The sequence below is a fragment of the Gymnodraco acuticeps genome, unplaced genomic scaffold (assembly GCF_902827175.1).
Source record: "Gymnodraco acuticeps unplaced genomic scaffold, fGymAcu1.1, whole genome shotgun sequence".
Taxonomy (NCBI): Eukaryota; Metazoa; Chordata; class Actinopteri; order Perciformes; family Bathydraconidae; genus Gymnodraco; species Gymnodraco acuticeps.
This window is the reverse complement of record NW_022990675.1, coordinates 293,323-307,983: the sequence shown is the minus strand read 5'-3', so window position 1 is coordinate 307,983 and position 14,661 is coordinate 293,323. Positions and strand designations below refer to the sequence as shown.

General features: G+C 44.2%; 1 protein-coding gene across 1 annotated transcript in view; it reads left to right on the top strand.

Annotated features, from left to right (window-relative positions):
* Positions 1–14,661, top strand: part of capn9 (calpain 9) — a 31,228-nt gene that overhangs the window by 2,010 nt on the left and 14,557 nt on the right. The window contains 10 exon segments of the mRNA XM_034230094.1: positions 665–734; positions 5,459–5,577; positions 5,800–5,933; positions 7,651–7,819; positions 8,564–8,647; positions 9,438–9,523; positions 9,889–9,963; positions 11,807–11,967; positions 13,027–13,029; positions 13,032–13,183. Of these exon segments, the coding sequence (XP_034085985.1) occupies positions 665–734; positions 5,459–5,577; positions 5,800–5,933; positions 7,651–7,819; positions 8,564–8,647; positions 9,438–9,523; positions 9,889–9,963; positions 11,807–11,967; positions 13,027–13,029; positions 13,032–13,183 (1,053 nt within the window).

Below are 14,661 nucleotides of genomic sequence, written 5' to 3'. Positions count from 1 at the left end.
ATTTCTCTTTCGGGCGTTTCTCTCTCTCTGTGTGTGTGTGTGTGTGTGTGTGTGTGTGTGTGTGTGTGTGTGTGTGTGTGTGTGTGTGTGTGTGTGTGTGTGGTGTGTGTGTGTGTTGTGTGTGTTGTGTGTGTGGTGGTGTGTGGTTGTGTGTGGTGTGGTGTGTGTGTGTGTGTGTGTGTGTGTGTGTGTGTGTGGTGTGTGTGTTGTGTGTGTGTGTGTGTGTGTGTGTGGTGTGTGTGTGTGTGTGTGTGTGTGTGTGTGTGTGTGTGTGTGTGTGTGTGTGTGTGTGTGTGTGTGTGTGTGTGTGTGTGTGTGTGTGTGGGTGTGTGTGTGTGTGTGGTGTGTGTGTGTGTGTGTGTGTGTGTGTGTGTGTGTGTGTGTGTGTGTGTGTGTGTGTGTGTGTGTGTGTGTGTGGTGTGTGTGTGTGTGTGTGTGGTGTGTGTGTGGTGTGTGTGTGTGTGTGTGTGTGTGTGTGTGTGTGTGTGGTGTGTGTGTGTGTGTGTGTGTGTGTGTGTGTGTAGTGTGGGTGTGTGTGTGTGTGTGTGTGTGTGTGTGTGTGGTCCCCCCCCCACCTCCCGGCCCCTGTGTCTCCTCTCCCCTGTCCGCTGTGTTGCTTCCCTGTTCCCTCCCGCCCACCTGTTATTCTCCCGTCTTTCTGCAGGAGATCTGTGAAAACCCAAAGTTCATCGTGGGGGGTGCAGACAGGACGGACATCTGCCAAGGACAGCTGGGTGGGTGCTTTCTGCGAGAATCAGTTCACACACACAGTTCCATATTCAAAGATTTAAAGGCTTTATTGTCATTTGCACAACAAATACAGCGTAGGAAAGTAAAGGATCTTTTAAAATCTCATAAAATTCCCCTGCTCTTCTAAACATGCAACAATCAACGATGCAAATTAAACGTTATCAAGTATTGTACTTTTACTTTACATGTACTTTTATGGATAAAGATACCTGGCAGTATAAAAAGGAATTAAAATTAGCTCCATCTTTACCAGCTGCAAAATGAATCAATTGCATCTCATGATATATAACACATATGGGGATGTGTGAATCATATAGTTGCATAAATATATTTCAGTCAGACGACTCACGTGTTTCTTAATATGTTTATTATAAGCAGCAAATAGTTTGAGTTTGGCGTCTAGGCTCGGGCCTCATCACTCCACAGATTTACAAAGAACATTGAGTGATGATAACTATCCCCCGAGCCTACAGGTGGAAGCTGGGGCGGAAGCTGGAAGATGGGGTGGAAGCTGGGGTGGAAGCTGGAAGATGGGGTAGAAGCTTCAAGCTGGGGTGGAAGCTGGGGTGGAGCTGGGGTGGAAGCTGGGGTGGAAGCTGGGGTGGAAGCTGGGGTGGAATTGGGCCGGTACTCACCGGTACGCAGTACCGGCACTTCTGGTTCTGACCCATGGAGTACCGGCACTTCTTGCTCAGTACCGGCATGCTGGCGGTACTCCGGTACTCATGCACCGTGCCAGTACTCAACACTCTCCCGCCGTTCTTATTATACATCCATATATATATATACAGCCGCCCGGTACTCAGTAGATGAGTCATGAGGTGCCGAACGGACATTCTCATCGCTCTAACCGCTGGAGTTTCACAGCGGCTGTCAGCTGTTTACTCCTGTCATTCAAACAGAAGGTGCTGGAGAGGGGGCGGGGCTTATCTTCTCCATGTAAATACTGTGGTGGAAACGACTATGTCAAAATTAAACCTATTTGACCGTGATTAATAGTAATACACGTTTCAAAATAATAATAATAATAATAATAATGCCCGAAGTAACAACATACTGAAAACTGTTAGTAAAACCATGTTTTAATGCTTTACAATTTACATACCTAGATGCACGTGTGTTGTGTTTATGCAGTGCAACTCCCCACCCAGTGGGTGGCTATGTAGAGTGATAGAACAGAGCAGGCACGCCCCCGAGAGAAGGAAAGCAAGTCACGTCACAAATTAGCATTTCTAAAATGTTAGCGTGGATTAATAAAAGTGCAAAAAGACAGCGGTTGTCGCCGGAAGAAACTTCAAATACAGAGAATGCTGTGCCTGTGTTGGAAATTGTGTCTGATGGGGAGCTTTCTTGGTTGATCCTCCTGCTCCAAGTTCTAGTGCATTAGCATTAGCACTAGCTCCGCCGCCTCCTCCAGAGCCTCTAACGTTAGCTGCTGCTGGCGCAACTGCCACCACCAACACCGGGCAAAGCGATGCACCTGACTGCTGGACAACGGACCAGGTGCAATATTTTGCAAGACCAATGCATGGCTCCTTCTTAAAGATAAGAAGCTAGGATGTCGGATATGCAGAGATGTCAAATCTTTGGGAATACACACTGGACAAGGACTGAAACTGTCAACTGAATGGGGTGAGTGTGCAGTGTCTCATTTCGGTGTTGACAAGGGCAAACAACAAGCTAGCCTGAGAAAAAAAAATCAAAGAACATAAAGAATCACAAGCCCATGTAAAAGCTGCTGACATCCTTACATCTGCTTCACGTGAAACTATTCAACATCAAGTGCAGTCTATGCATAAATCTGAATTAGACACCACTATCAGAGTTTTTCGAACGGCATATAAAATTGGCAAACATAGCCGGCCATTCACAGACATGCCAATTGATTTGAATGTACAGAAACTGAATGGGCTGAACGTGGGCAGGGTTTTGCACTCCAATAAAACCTGTGGCGAAATCATCGACCACATAGCTCATGAGCTGAAGAAAAAAATGGCAAAAGACATTACAGAAAACCAAAGAAAACTCTGTGTTTTGGTCGATGAAATCTACCACTATTAGTGGTAAAAACGGTGCTTATTGTGTGTCTACGCTCAGCATTAGCTGATGCTGAGCCCGAAACGTTTTTTTGGGAGCTGATCGAGTTGGATGGAACAACGGCTGATGACATCACAATGGCGTTAATGGAGTGTCTTGGAAGAGATTTTAACGAGGACTTTTTAGGTCAGTGTTTCGTTTCTTTTGCATGTGATGGGGCTTCAGTCATGCTAGGGAAGAGAACAGGCGTTGCTACCCAGTTGTGTAGTAAATTCCCAAGCCTGTTTGTGTGGCACTGCTCCAATCATCGTCTAGAGCTGGCAGTTGGGGATGTGGTCAAGGAGGTCTCAGGGCTCAATCATTTCCAGATCTTTTTTGACAAACTCTATTCCTTGTTCCATGCCTCCCCCAAAAAATCAGAGGCAGTTAGCGCAGTGTGCGCAAGCAGTCGGACAGCGTCTCCTGGTGATAGGGCGTGTTTTGTCCATCCGCTGGGTGGCTTCAAGTGAAAGGAGCGTCAGAGCAGTCTGGGAAAACTACCGAGTGCTTCATGATCACTTCACAAATGCTGCAAACGACACGAGCAGGGATTCCAGAGACAGAGCAAAGTACAAGGGCCTGGATGATGTGCTCACATCTGCAACGTTTGTCAGCAATCCTGGGACTGATGTACGATGCGCTCACAGAGCTCAGCGACCTCTCTCGGCAACTCCAAAAAAGAGAGATGACACTGCCTACAGCAGATAGGCTCTTAACTCGAGAAATACGAGTTTTTGAATCCATGGTCACCATGCCTGGCCCACACATGACTACAGTTCATACAGCTCTAGCTGAGAAGTCCTTCAAGGGTGTTGCCCTGCGTGAGAATGGCAGGCTTGTACAGATTCATGCAGGTCAGTTTTTTCCGCAGTATGGTAGAGAATCTGAGACACAGAATGACTTCCACAACCTCCTCTCATGTCAGCACAAGAGAAATCCCATTACATGGCCGGGAGGCCCGGGACAATCAGCTAATCCAGGACATGAAAGTTATCCATCCTGGAAGTTGGCCTGAAGAGGAGTTAGACGTACAGTATGGGGACGTAGAGGTGCTACGTTTGTGCGAAGTGCTGAAAGTGGACAGAAGAGAGACTGTTCAGGGCTTTCGCGAATACAAGGAAACCAGGGCATCCCGTACACCTGCTGCCATGGAGCCTCTACTGAAAGCAGTCCGAACCATCGCTGTCTCCACTAGTGAGTGTGAGCGGGCATTCAGCTGCATGAACGATATCCTTACTGCAAAAAGGAATGCTCTCTCTGTCAGCCGACTGTCCAGCCTGGTTTTCATTAAATGTAATGGACCATCACTAGGACAGTTCAATCCGGAACAGTATGTGAGGTCCTGGCTGGCAAAGGGAAGGAGAAGTGCTGATGAAAGAGCCTGTCCAGCTCCAGCCCCTGATACTGATGTCCCCAAGGCCTTCTGGAGCCTTTTCTAACAATGTGAAGTATATTGCAAAGCAGCTCACCCAGTGAGAAGACTTTTGGCATAATGTGCCGATTTGTACAGATCCTGGAGATAGAAGGACTTCAGACCAACCAGGGAGTTAACTGATCAGCTTGGTGTTCAATGTAACTCTTTACCATGGCTCAGACTTTGTTACTTGCAGTTACAGTTTCTCATTTGAGATTGTGCAAATTTTGCATTTGTTTTTACATGTTCTTTGTTCATGCTCTTTATCATTTTCTGAGTTGGAAAGTTAGATTGCATCATAGTTTACTTTATACATATTTGTATTCTTCAGTGGTGAAGTATATTGCAAAGCAGCTCAGCCATGTGAGAAGACTTTTGGCACTTTTTTGTTTTTCGTTTTCTGAGTTGGAAAGTTAGATTGCATTCAAAATGTACAGAAATACTTAATTTTGTTAAAGCTTTTTATAAAAAATGCTTCTGACCAGAGCTTTGTTTCCTTGTCATTAATGTTGAACACCACCAGAGGGGCTCTCACCTGAAAGGTCTCTGCTTCATGTGTCTTCAGCAGAAGATCTAGACTTTGATTGCTATATTTTCAGTTAATATTGACCTTACTGAGCTTTAGCCATATCCGCTGCCTATCATAAAAAATGTTAAGTACAGTGAACCTTTCTAAAATATACAGTTGTAAAGAGACAAACCCACCAGCATTATAGTAGCCAAATTCTTGTTTGTGGGCTGTATATATAAAATTGACTTGAAAAAGTTGCTGATTTTAGAGTACTGGCACCTTTTTCATTCCAATTCAAGCACTGGGTGGAAGATGGGGTGGAAGCTGGGGCGGATGCTGGGGTGGAAGATGGGGTGGAAGCCGGGGTGGAAGCTGGGGTGGTGGTGGGGAAGGCGAGCAGCAGAAACATGAAACATAGCAGCAGGAACATGAACGCAGCAATAGCAAGTGAACGCAGCAGCAGCAGCAGCAGCAGCGAGGCAGGGGCAGGAAGACCTGGCAGCTTAAATAGAGCGGGATGTTTAGGAGAATGTGTTTGGTTGGTTGTAAGAGGGACGAGGTGCGTCACGTGTTAATGTCTGATTGGTGCTCGAGTTGTCGGCCTGAACTAGCTCGCAGGCTTCGCCCCATATGCAACATATATAAAATATATGAACAGACATCAATAAACAATAAAAATAAATGACGCACCTGTTTGCTCTCCACAGGTGACTGCTGGCTCCTGGCAGCCATCGCGTCCTTGACCCTCAAAAAAGATGCCATGGCCCGAGTCGTGCCCCCCAACCAGGACTTTGACAACAGATACGCCGGCATCTTTCACTTCCAGGTACGCTGTTATTTGTGTTTTGTTGAAAACAGTTTCAGTCTATGAAATAAAAAATATGTATTCATACTCTGCGGCTCCTTCTACTTCACTCGCTCTGATAACTGTTAGATCCTGGTTTCTAAAACACCTGGAATTTCTTTGAGAACTTTTAATTGGTGAGATTTTTTGTATCTGCAGTGGGTGAATCATTTCATAATAAAGACATCTCTTTTGTTCTCTCAGTTCTGGAATCACAACCAATGGCTGGACGTGGTGGTGGACGACCGGCTGCCGGCAGTCAGGAACAAACTCATCATGCTCCACTCGGCCTCCAACGACGAGTTCTGGAGCGCCTTGCTGGAGAAAGCCTACGCTAAGTAAATACATTCATACATCCCAAATATCATGAGACACCTGACATGCTCTTTGTGTCCTCCAAACTCAAAATCATATTGAAAGAGACGTCTGTCGTTTTATCGTATCTGCTTTAACGTGACAATAATGTAAAGTTCTGATCAACCACAACAATCAAGTTTTACATGAAAAAAACCGTCTTATTTTGGCTTTTTAAAGCACTTTATCAATAGTGTTACTCAAGGAATGGACCATTAAAGTTCAGCTTTCATTAGTTTAAATAATTATTACAATTTTAAATCAATTTTCGGTCAATAAACACGCTGTCCCATGCTGCCTAGTTGTCGTCGTGTGCTGTGTTGAAGCGCAATTCTGTATTCACTGTATTTATTGTATTTATTATTATCATTTATTTGGTACATACTTCTGATAATTGTGTAAGTAACCGACTGTTTTGCACTCTGGTTAGACCATCCTTACATTTCGTTACACTGTGCTTGCATTTTTGTAATGACAATAAAGTAATCTAATCTAATCTAAAAAGCATGCTCAGCAAAATTGTAATTATTCAAATACAAGTGAATCTTCAAGTCATTCGATTTGATCACTTTGCCTAATCCCTGCTAATAATTTGATCTGGTTGAGCAAGCACTTCCTACATAATGCCAATATCTAAAGTTAAGCCCCACTTCACTGGATGGAAGAACACACTTAAAATGTTTGCAAAATCACTTCTTTATATAAAGGAGAAACCACCTTTCTCATTATTCATTTATATTACTTGAATAGTATTATTGATTTACTCCAGTACAGGCGTACCACACGATGTAGGCTCATGGAAGTAGGTTCCCTAGGCTCGTGGCGTGTGTACACCACTGGATACTTTGTGATTAGGCACGTTCTATTTGATCGTTGTTTGATCGTGGAATCAAACACGCCTATTGACAAATCAGAGAGCTTGCTCAAACCTATGTGTTATAGAATAATTATTGTTTTGTTTTTTGTTATTGCAATTTCTATATGTTGTGACTTTAAAAAGCCTACGCCAAGTAAATACATTCATACATCCCAAATATCATGAAACACCTGGCATCCTCTTTGTGTCCTCCAAGCTCCAAATAATATTGCCTGTCGTTTTATCGTATCTGCTTTAACGTGACAAACTCGCCGAAGCTGCCTTTAGTTTCTATGCACCCCAACAGTGGAACAAACTTCCAGAAACCCTGAAGTCTTCACCAACGCTGAGTTCTTTTAAGTCGAGTCTAAAAACATTACTTTGTTCAGCTGCTTGCCCAGAAGTCTTGTTTTAGCATCTACCGTATTTACAATGTTGTTTTTAAACTATTCTGTATCTCTTGTATGCATGGTTTTTATGAACCTGTTATCCCATTATGTTTATTTATTGTGTTCCTTTCTGTCTTCTATATGTTAATGTTGATGTAAAGGACTTTCAGTTGCCTCTGTGTGTGAAAATGTGCTATATAAATAAACGTACCTTACCTTACCTCAATGATGGACCATTACAATTCAGATTTAATTAGATTAAATACAAACCTTTTTAATCCAATATATAATTCATTTTCTGTCGATGCACAAATTGATGAATGTACTACTTAGGGTGAAATCATGCCCAAAATGAGACTCCATTGAAAAACTGTAATTGTTCAAATACAAGTATACAAGGTATTAAACTTCATCACTTTGTTTAATCCCTGCTCATCATTTCTGTGCTTTATTCAGACTTCACGGCAGCTACGAGTCCCTGAAGGGCGGCAGCACCATGGAGGCCATGGAGGATTTCACCGGAGGCGTCGGGGAAATCTACGAAACCAAGAAAGCTCCCGACAACCTGTTCCACATCATGAAGAAGGCGATGGACCGGGGATCCATGATGGGATGCTCCATCGATGTAAGGACTCTTAATTATTGTTATTTACATCTCTCAAAGTCTCCACTAAGACACAGAATGACAAAAAAAATGACCACAAATCTTCCTCTTTGTCCCGTTTTTTGTCTCTTTCTGTACTTTTGCATACTTTTTTGTCAATTAGCATCTTATTGTAGTCACTCTGTACTTGTTTATGTCTTATTGAAGTCCTTTTGTGTCTCTTGTAGTCTCTTTCTCTGCCTTTTTGTTTCATACTGCATCTCCTTGTTGTTGTGCATTTTGTGTTTGTCTTTGTTGTTTTGCAGCCTGATGCTAAATTGCGAAGTTCTTCGACTGCTTGTAGATGTTTTCTGACTTCTTTGTAGTAGCTTCATGTATTACCTTAGTCATTTGTGTCTCTTTAGGTTCTTGTAGTTTTTCATAATCTTAGTTTGAATATGTAGTATTATGTGTCTGTCGTCATGTAGCATCTCCTTGGACACGTGTTCTTTCTGTTGTCAGTTGTTCTACAGGTTTTTCTAGTTGGTCCTTATTGTCAATTTTGTTCTCTTTGCAGAGGTTTTTTTCTGTCTTCTCAGTCATTTTGCATCTCGGTAGTTGTTTAACATCATTTTCAGTAGCTTTGCAAACTTATTTAGTCCTTTTTTGTGTAGTTTTGCAACTCAGTGGTCGTTTTTTGTTTCTCTTTGTAGAACCTTAATCCGTCTCCTCTGTCATGTTGCATCTCTGCAGCATGTCTCTTAACTCAACCTCCTCTATGTTCAGATCACCAGCTCTGCAGAGTCCGAGGCGAAGACGAGCACCGGCCTGGTGAAGGGACACGCCTACTCCATCACCGGCCTGGAGGAGGTAAGACTGCTTTCATTATTTAATAGTTAAACCTTTATCTCCTTGCAGTATCTGTTTGTCGTAAATGTAACTTTTTATTATAGTGTTATCATTTAAAGGTCATATATTATGCAAAATGCACTTTTATACATAAATCTGTGTCCCCGGTGTCAGGGAAGTGTCAGAAAACAAAACCCTCTCTCTCTTCCTCCGTACACACATCTCTAAAAACGGAGGAACAAAAGAGCTGATCCAGATTCGCTGCGGTCATGACGACATTACTAAAATGTCAGCGGGCGTTACGTTGAACTCCTGGCAACGTCCCGCATACCCTATCGTCCCCTATCAGAAACGTCGCTGTATCAGAAACAATGCGTGACGTGTTTTGGACGTAATATGGTCGGTGTTTACATTAGCATCGCTAACACTCAGAGCTAACCTGTGCTGGAGAGCATGTGTGTGAAGAAGCAGGAAATAAGAACTCACCTTGTGGTATAACCGGCAAGAGAGAAAGCCTTTGAGCTCCATACTGTTTCAGCAATAATCCTTGATATGGTTTCATTATATGAAGTTTCATTACTCTCTGTAGAATTCTCCTGCATAAGTTCTCCTCTCTTGTTATTTAGAATTATTTTCATAATGGGTGATCTGTTTGGTCAGAAAAATGGTATAATAGGAGACCTTTAAGTGAATTGAAGTAGTTTATTGTGCTTTTATATTGAAGGCAGCTTTGGGCACTGGGTGATTTGGTATATATGGGAGACAGGTGCCGTATGAGGGAAATTCTTCACCATTTTTCTTCTGGTTTCAGGTGGCTGTCAGAGGTCAGAAGGTCCAGCTGATCCGGATCAGAAACCCCTGGGGTCAGGTCGAGTGGAACGGCCCCTGGAGTGATAGGTAAGCATTATCATAACTGTAATAATACAACAAACATTATGTGAAAAAATAAGGGTATACATATGGATGGATTATGAGAAACTGGACCCAGACCTGATATCAGTCCCCTGATATGTAAGGAAGGAAGCACTTATAATGTGTTTTTATTGCACCTTTTACATACAAAGTGCGTTACATAATACAGAAATAGAAACACATACAATGTTAACAAACAATAAAGTCATCCAGACACACAATAACACTACAAAACCATGTATTCTGTGGTTGTTTATCTCTCCGTTTGCCTTTTTGTGTCTCTGTTTTAGGAACTTTCCTGAATATTCCTGCATGTAAACATTAACAGGTTGTTCTCTCTCGTGTTCCAGCTCCAGAGAGTGGGGCTATGTGAGCGCAGCGGACAAAAATCGCCTCCTGCAGAATTCAGATGACGGTGAATTCTGGTGAGTCCACGTGATGAATTTGATGCAAACTATAAGTGAAACTATCAATTTAAGTATTTAACACTTAGTCAGAGCATTAGGGGCTGCACATTAAGTATGTTGTATGTATGCAGGGATGCAATCGACAGAATAATCACTATGAAAGGGATCAGATAAATGGTCTATTTTAAATTCCCTGTAATTCAAGTTTCAAGGCTTTATTGTCATGTGCACATTAGTTCAGTAGATATGGCAATGAAAAACTGAAGTCCCAGGCTCCTCCAACAGTGCAACATGAATATATAGGGCATAGAACAAATCAAACAGATACAAAAAGTGCAAGAGAATGTTTTGAGATGTGCAAGCAGAGATGGCAAAAGTAAACACATCCTTTACTCAAGTAGAAGTACAGATACTCGTGTTTAAAAATACTCTGGTGAAAGTAGAAGCTAAACTTCTTTACTCAAGTAAAAGTAAAGAAGCTTTGAAATGTACTTCAGTAAAGAGTACCCATAACTAGCAGCTGTTTTAAAGAGTACCTGACCTCCCTTTATATTAATAGAACAATAATGTCATTGTTAGCTAATGAATGTTTCCATGCTGAACAACGGCAACATGACAACGATTCCATTGGTCCCTCTTCTTTAGAGAAGACCAGGAAATGATGGATACACGGATCGTGTTCAAATCAATAGGCACGCAATGACTCTAAAGAATAATGATCACGCATCAAACACACATTCAGACTAAAGGAACCAGCTGTTTGGAAAATGAGAGAAGTAGAAAGTACAGGTATTTGAGCTCAACATGAGAGAAGTAGAAAGTACAGGTATTTGAGTTCAACATGTAAGAAGTAGAAAGTACAGGTATTTGTGTTCAACATGTAAGAAGTAGAAAGTACAGGTATTTGAGTTCAACATGTAAGAAGTAGAAAGTACAGGTATTTGGGTTCAACATGTAAGAAGTAGAAAGTACAGGTATTTGAGTTCAACATGTAAGAAGTAGAAAGTACAGGTATTTGAGTTCAACATGTAAGAAGTAGAAAGTACAGGTATTTGTGTTCATCATGTAAGAAGTAGAAAGTACAGGTATTTGTGTTCAACATGTAAGAAGTAGAAAGTACAGGTATTTGTGTTCATCATGTAAGAAGTAGAAAGTACAGGTATTTGTGTTCAACATGTAAGAAGTAGAAAGTACAGGTATTTGAGTTCAACATGTAAGAAGTAGAAAGTACAGGTATTTGAGTTCAACATGTAAGAAGTAGAAAGTACAGGTATTTGAGTTCAACATGTAAGAAGTAGAAAGTACAGGTATTTGTGTTTAACATGTAAGAAGTAGAAAGTACAGGTATTTGAGTTCAACATGTAAGAAGTAGAAAGTACAGGTATTTGTGTTCATCATGTAAGAAGTAGAAAGTACAGGTATTTGTGTTCATCATGTAAGAAGTAGAAAGTACAGGTATTTGTGTTCAACATGTAAGAAGTAGAAAGTACAGGTATTTGTGTTCAACATGTAAGAAGTAGAAAGTACAGGTATTTGTGTTCAACATGTGAGAAGTAGAAAGTACAGGTATTTGGGTTCAACATGTGAGAAGTAGAAAGTACAGGTATTTGGGTTCAACATGTGAGAAGTAGAAAGTACAGGTATTTGGGTTCAACATGTAAGAAGTAGAAAGTACAGGTATTTGTGTTCAACATGTAAGAAGTCAAAGTAAAAAGTGATCAGAAAAATAAGTAGTGGAGTAAAGTACCGATACCAGAAACATGTGCTTAAGTACAGTAACAAAGTATTTGTACTCCACTACTTCCCACCTCTGTCCATCTTAAATTCCCTGTACATGACGTTGATATTGATTTTCTTCCAGGATGGAGTTTGAAGACTTCAAGAAGAACTACGATAAGGCAGAGATCTGCAACATGACCCCCGACTCTCTGACGGACGACACCAAGCGTCACTGGGAGGTCAACATGCTGGAGGGGAACTGGATCAGAGGCTCCACCGCGGGGGGATGCAGGAACTTCGTCGGTGAGGAAGGACCCCACAGGACACTTTAGAGAAGTTTCAACAGGAGGGATTTATGGGAGGACGCTTAGACGATTAATATACAAGCTTTTGGCATTAAATGATTGGTGTTTATATCCTAAATTGCCCTCCAAATCGCTGGTTCCCATCCTGGGGTCACCAAAATGTAATAATAATAATAAAGCTTTATTTATGTAGCACCTTTCATACAGTACATGCAGCTCAAAGTGCTTTACAAAATGACACATCACAAGTTAAAAACAAGAAATTCCCCTCAGATTATTTGTTAAGAACTTTACAAAGGTACATGCAGCAAAATATAACATTTTATCAGATAGACGCAAGGAGGTAAAATGTATGATAATTAAATAAAATAAAAATAAATAATGGTTTCATGGGGGGTCATGAAGCCGACATGATTTGAAGGGGTGTAAGAAACCTTTAAAACAATATGTAAGGTTGTCCCATATGTGAGGATATCCTTCATTCCTTTGAAGAAAACGTGTTTGTTTTAAATGTGTCCTACTATTCAAAATATAACATTATTGTTCAAATCTCAACATGAAGACCTGAACACAAACTTCAGAGCCTATTTGTCAAATAATATAAGAGCAAAACTGATCTCTAATGCTGTTTTTCCACTATTTTTTTCCTCGAAATGTATTTAAAGCGCCTATTTTTAAGATAAACTTTACTTTTTGTTTATTATCACTCAACATAGGTGATGCCGAATAGTATTTACAAAAAAATAGGTAATACTAACACATCATTTTAAAATATAACAAAAGTTATTATATTGGTTTGGGAGAAATCAGCTCTGGATGTACTGAAATATATGAGACCATTTTATAGAAAATTAACCGTATTGTTTTCATACAATTCCTGTTAGTGCATTCGCTATTTGGGTTGATTGTACAGTTTATTGGTTGTTCTGCATGGTTAGTATTGTGAAAAACCCTTAAAATATCCCTTATAGTTTAGGGTTTAATGACAGAAAAGTTGCTCCTTTAAGAAATAAAGTTGTGAACCACTTATCTAAAGCTCTTCATCCTCAACCCTCAGACACGTTTGGACCAACCCGCAGTTCAAGCTGGAGCTGGAAGACGCTGACGATGACGATGACGTCTGCAGCGTGATGATCGCTCTGATGCAGAAGAACAGGAGGAAGCTGAGGAAGGAGGGCATGGACCTTGAGACCATCGGATTCGCTGTGTACGAGGTCAGAGAGGAATAGATAGATGATAGGATGGATGGATGGATGGATGGATGGATGGATGGATGCCACGATTGGATAGATGGATGGATAGATGGCTAGATGGATAGATGGATAGATGGATAGATGGATGGCTGATGGATGGATAGATGGCTGGCTGGGGCTGGCTGGCTCGCTCGACTGGCTGGCTGGCTCGTAGATGGCTCGCTGGCTGGCTGGCTGGCTCGCTGGCTGGCTGGCTGGCTCGCGCTGGCTGCTGGCCTGGCTCGCTGGCTGGCTGGCTGGCTGCTGGCTGGCTGGTGGCTCGCTCGCTGGCTGGCTGGCTGCTCGCTGGCTCGCTCGCTCTCTGGCTCGCTGGCTGGCTCGCTGGCTCGCTGGCTCGCTGGCTGCTCGCTGGCTCGCTGGCTGGCTGGCTGGCTGCTGGCTGGCTGGCTGGCTCGCTGCCTGGCTGGCTCGCTGGCTCGCTGGCTGGCTCGCTGGCTCGCTGGCTGGCTCGCTGGCTCGCTGGCTGGCTCGCTCGCTGGCTGGCTGGCTCGCTGCTGGCTGGCTCGCTCGCTCGCTCGCTCGCTCGCTGGCTCGCTGGCTCGCTGGCTGGCTCGCTGGCTCCCTGGCTGGCTCGCTGGCTGGCTCGCTCGCTGGCTGGCTGGCTGGCTGGCTCGCTGCGCTGGCTGGCTGGCTGGCTCGCTGGCTGGCTGGCTCGCTCGCTCGCTCGGTCGCTGGCTGGCTGGCTGGCTGGCTGGCTGGCTGGCTCGTGGCTGGCTGGCTGGCTGGCTGGCTGGCTGGCTGGCTGGCTGGCTGGCTGGCTCGCTCTGGCTGGCTGGCTTGCTGGCTGGCCTCGCTCGCTCGCTTGGTCGCTGCTGGCTGGCTGGCTGGCTTGGCTCGCTGGCTGGCTGCCTGGCGCTCGCTCGCTCGCTCGCTGGCTGGCTCTCTGGCTCGCTGCTCGCTGGCTCGCTGGCTGGCTCGCTGGCTGGCTGGCTGGCTCGCTGGTCGGTCGCTGGCTCTCTGGCTGGCTCGCTCTCTGCGCTGCTCGCTGTCTCGCTGGCTCGCTGGCTCGCTGGCTGGGTCGCCTGGCTCTCTGCTGGCTCGCTCGCTGGCTCGCTGGCTCGCTGGCTGGCTCGCTGGCTGGCTCGCTCGCTGGCTGGCTTGCTGGCTCGCTGGCTGGCTCGCTGGCTGGCTCGCTGCTGGCTCGCTCGCTGGCTGGCTTGCTGGCTGCTTGGCTCGCTGGGCTGGCTTGCTTGGCTTGCTGGCTTGCTGGCTTGGCTGGCTGCTGGCTGGCGGGTCTGGCTCGCTGGCTCGCTGGCTGTCTCGCCTCGCTGGCGCGACTTGGCTCGCTGGCCTGGCTCCTGGCTGGCTCGCTCGCTCGCTCGCTGGCCTGGCTTGCTGGCTGGCTTGCTGGCTCGCTCGCTGGCTGCCTGGCCTGGCTTGCTGGCTTGCTGGCTTGCTGGCTTGCTAGAGCTTGCTGGCTTGCTGGCCTTGCATGGCTT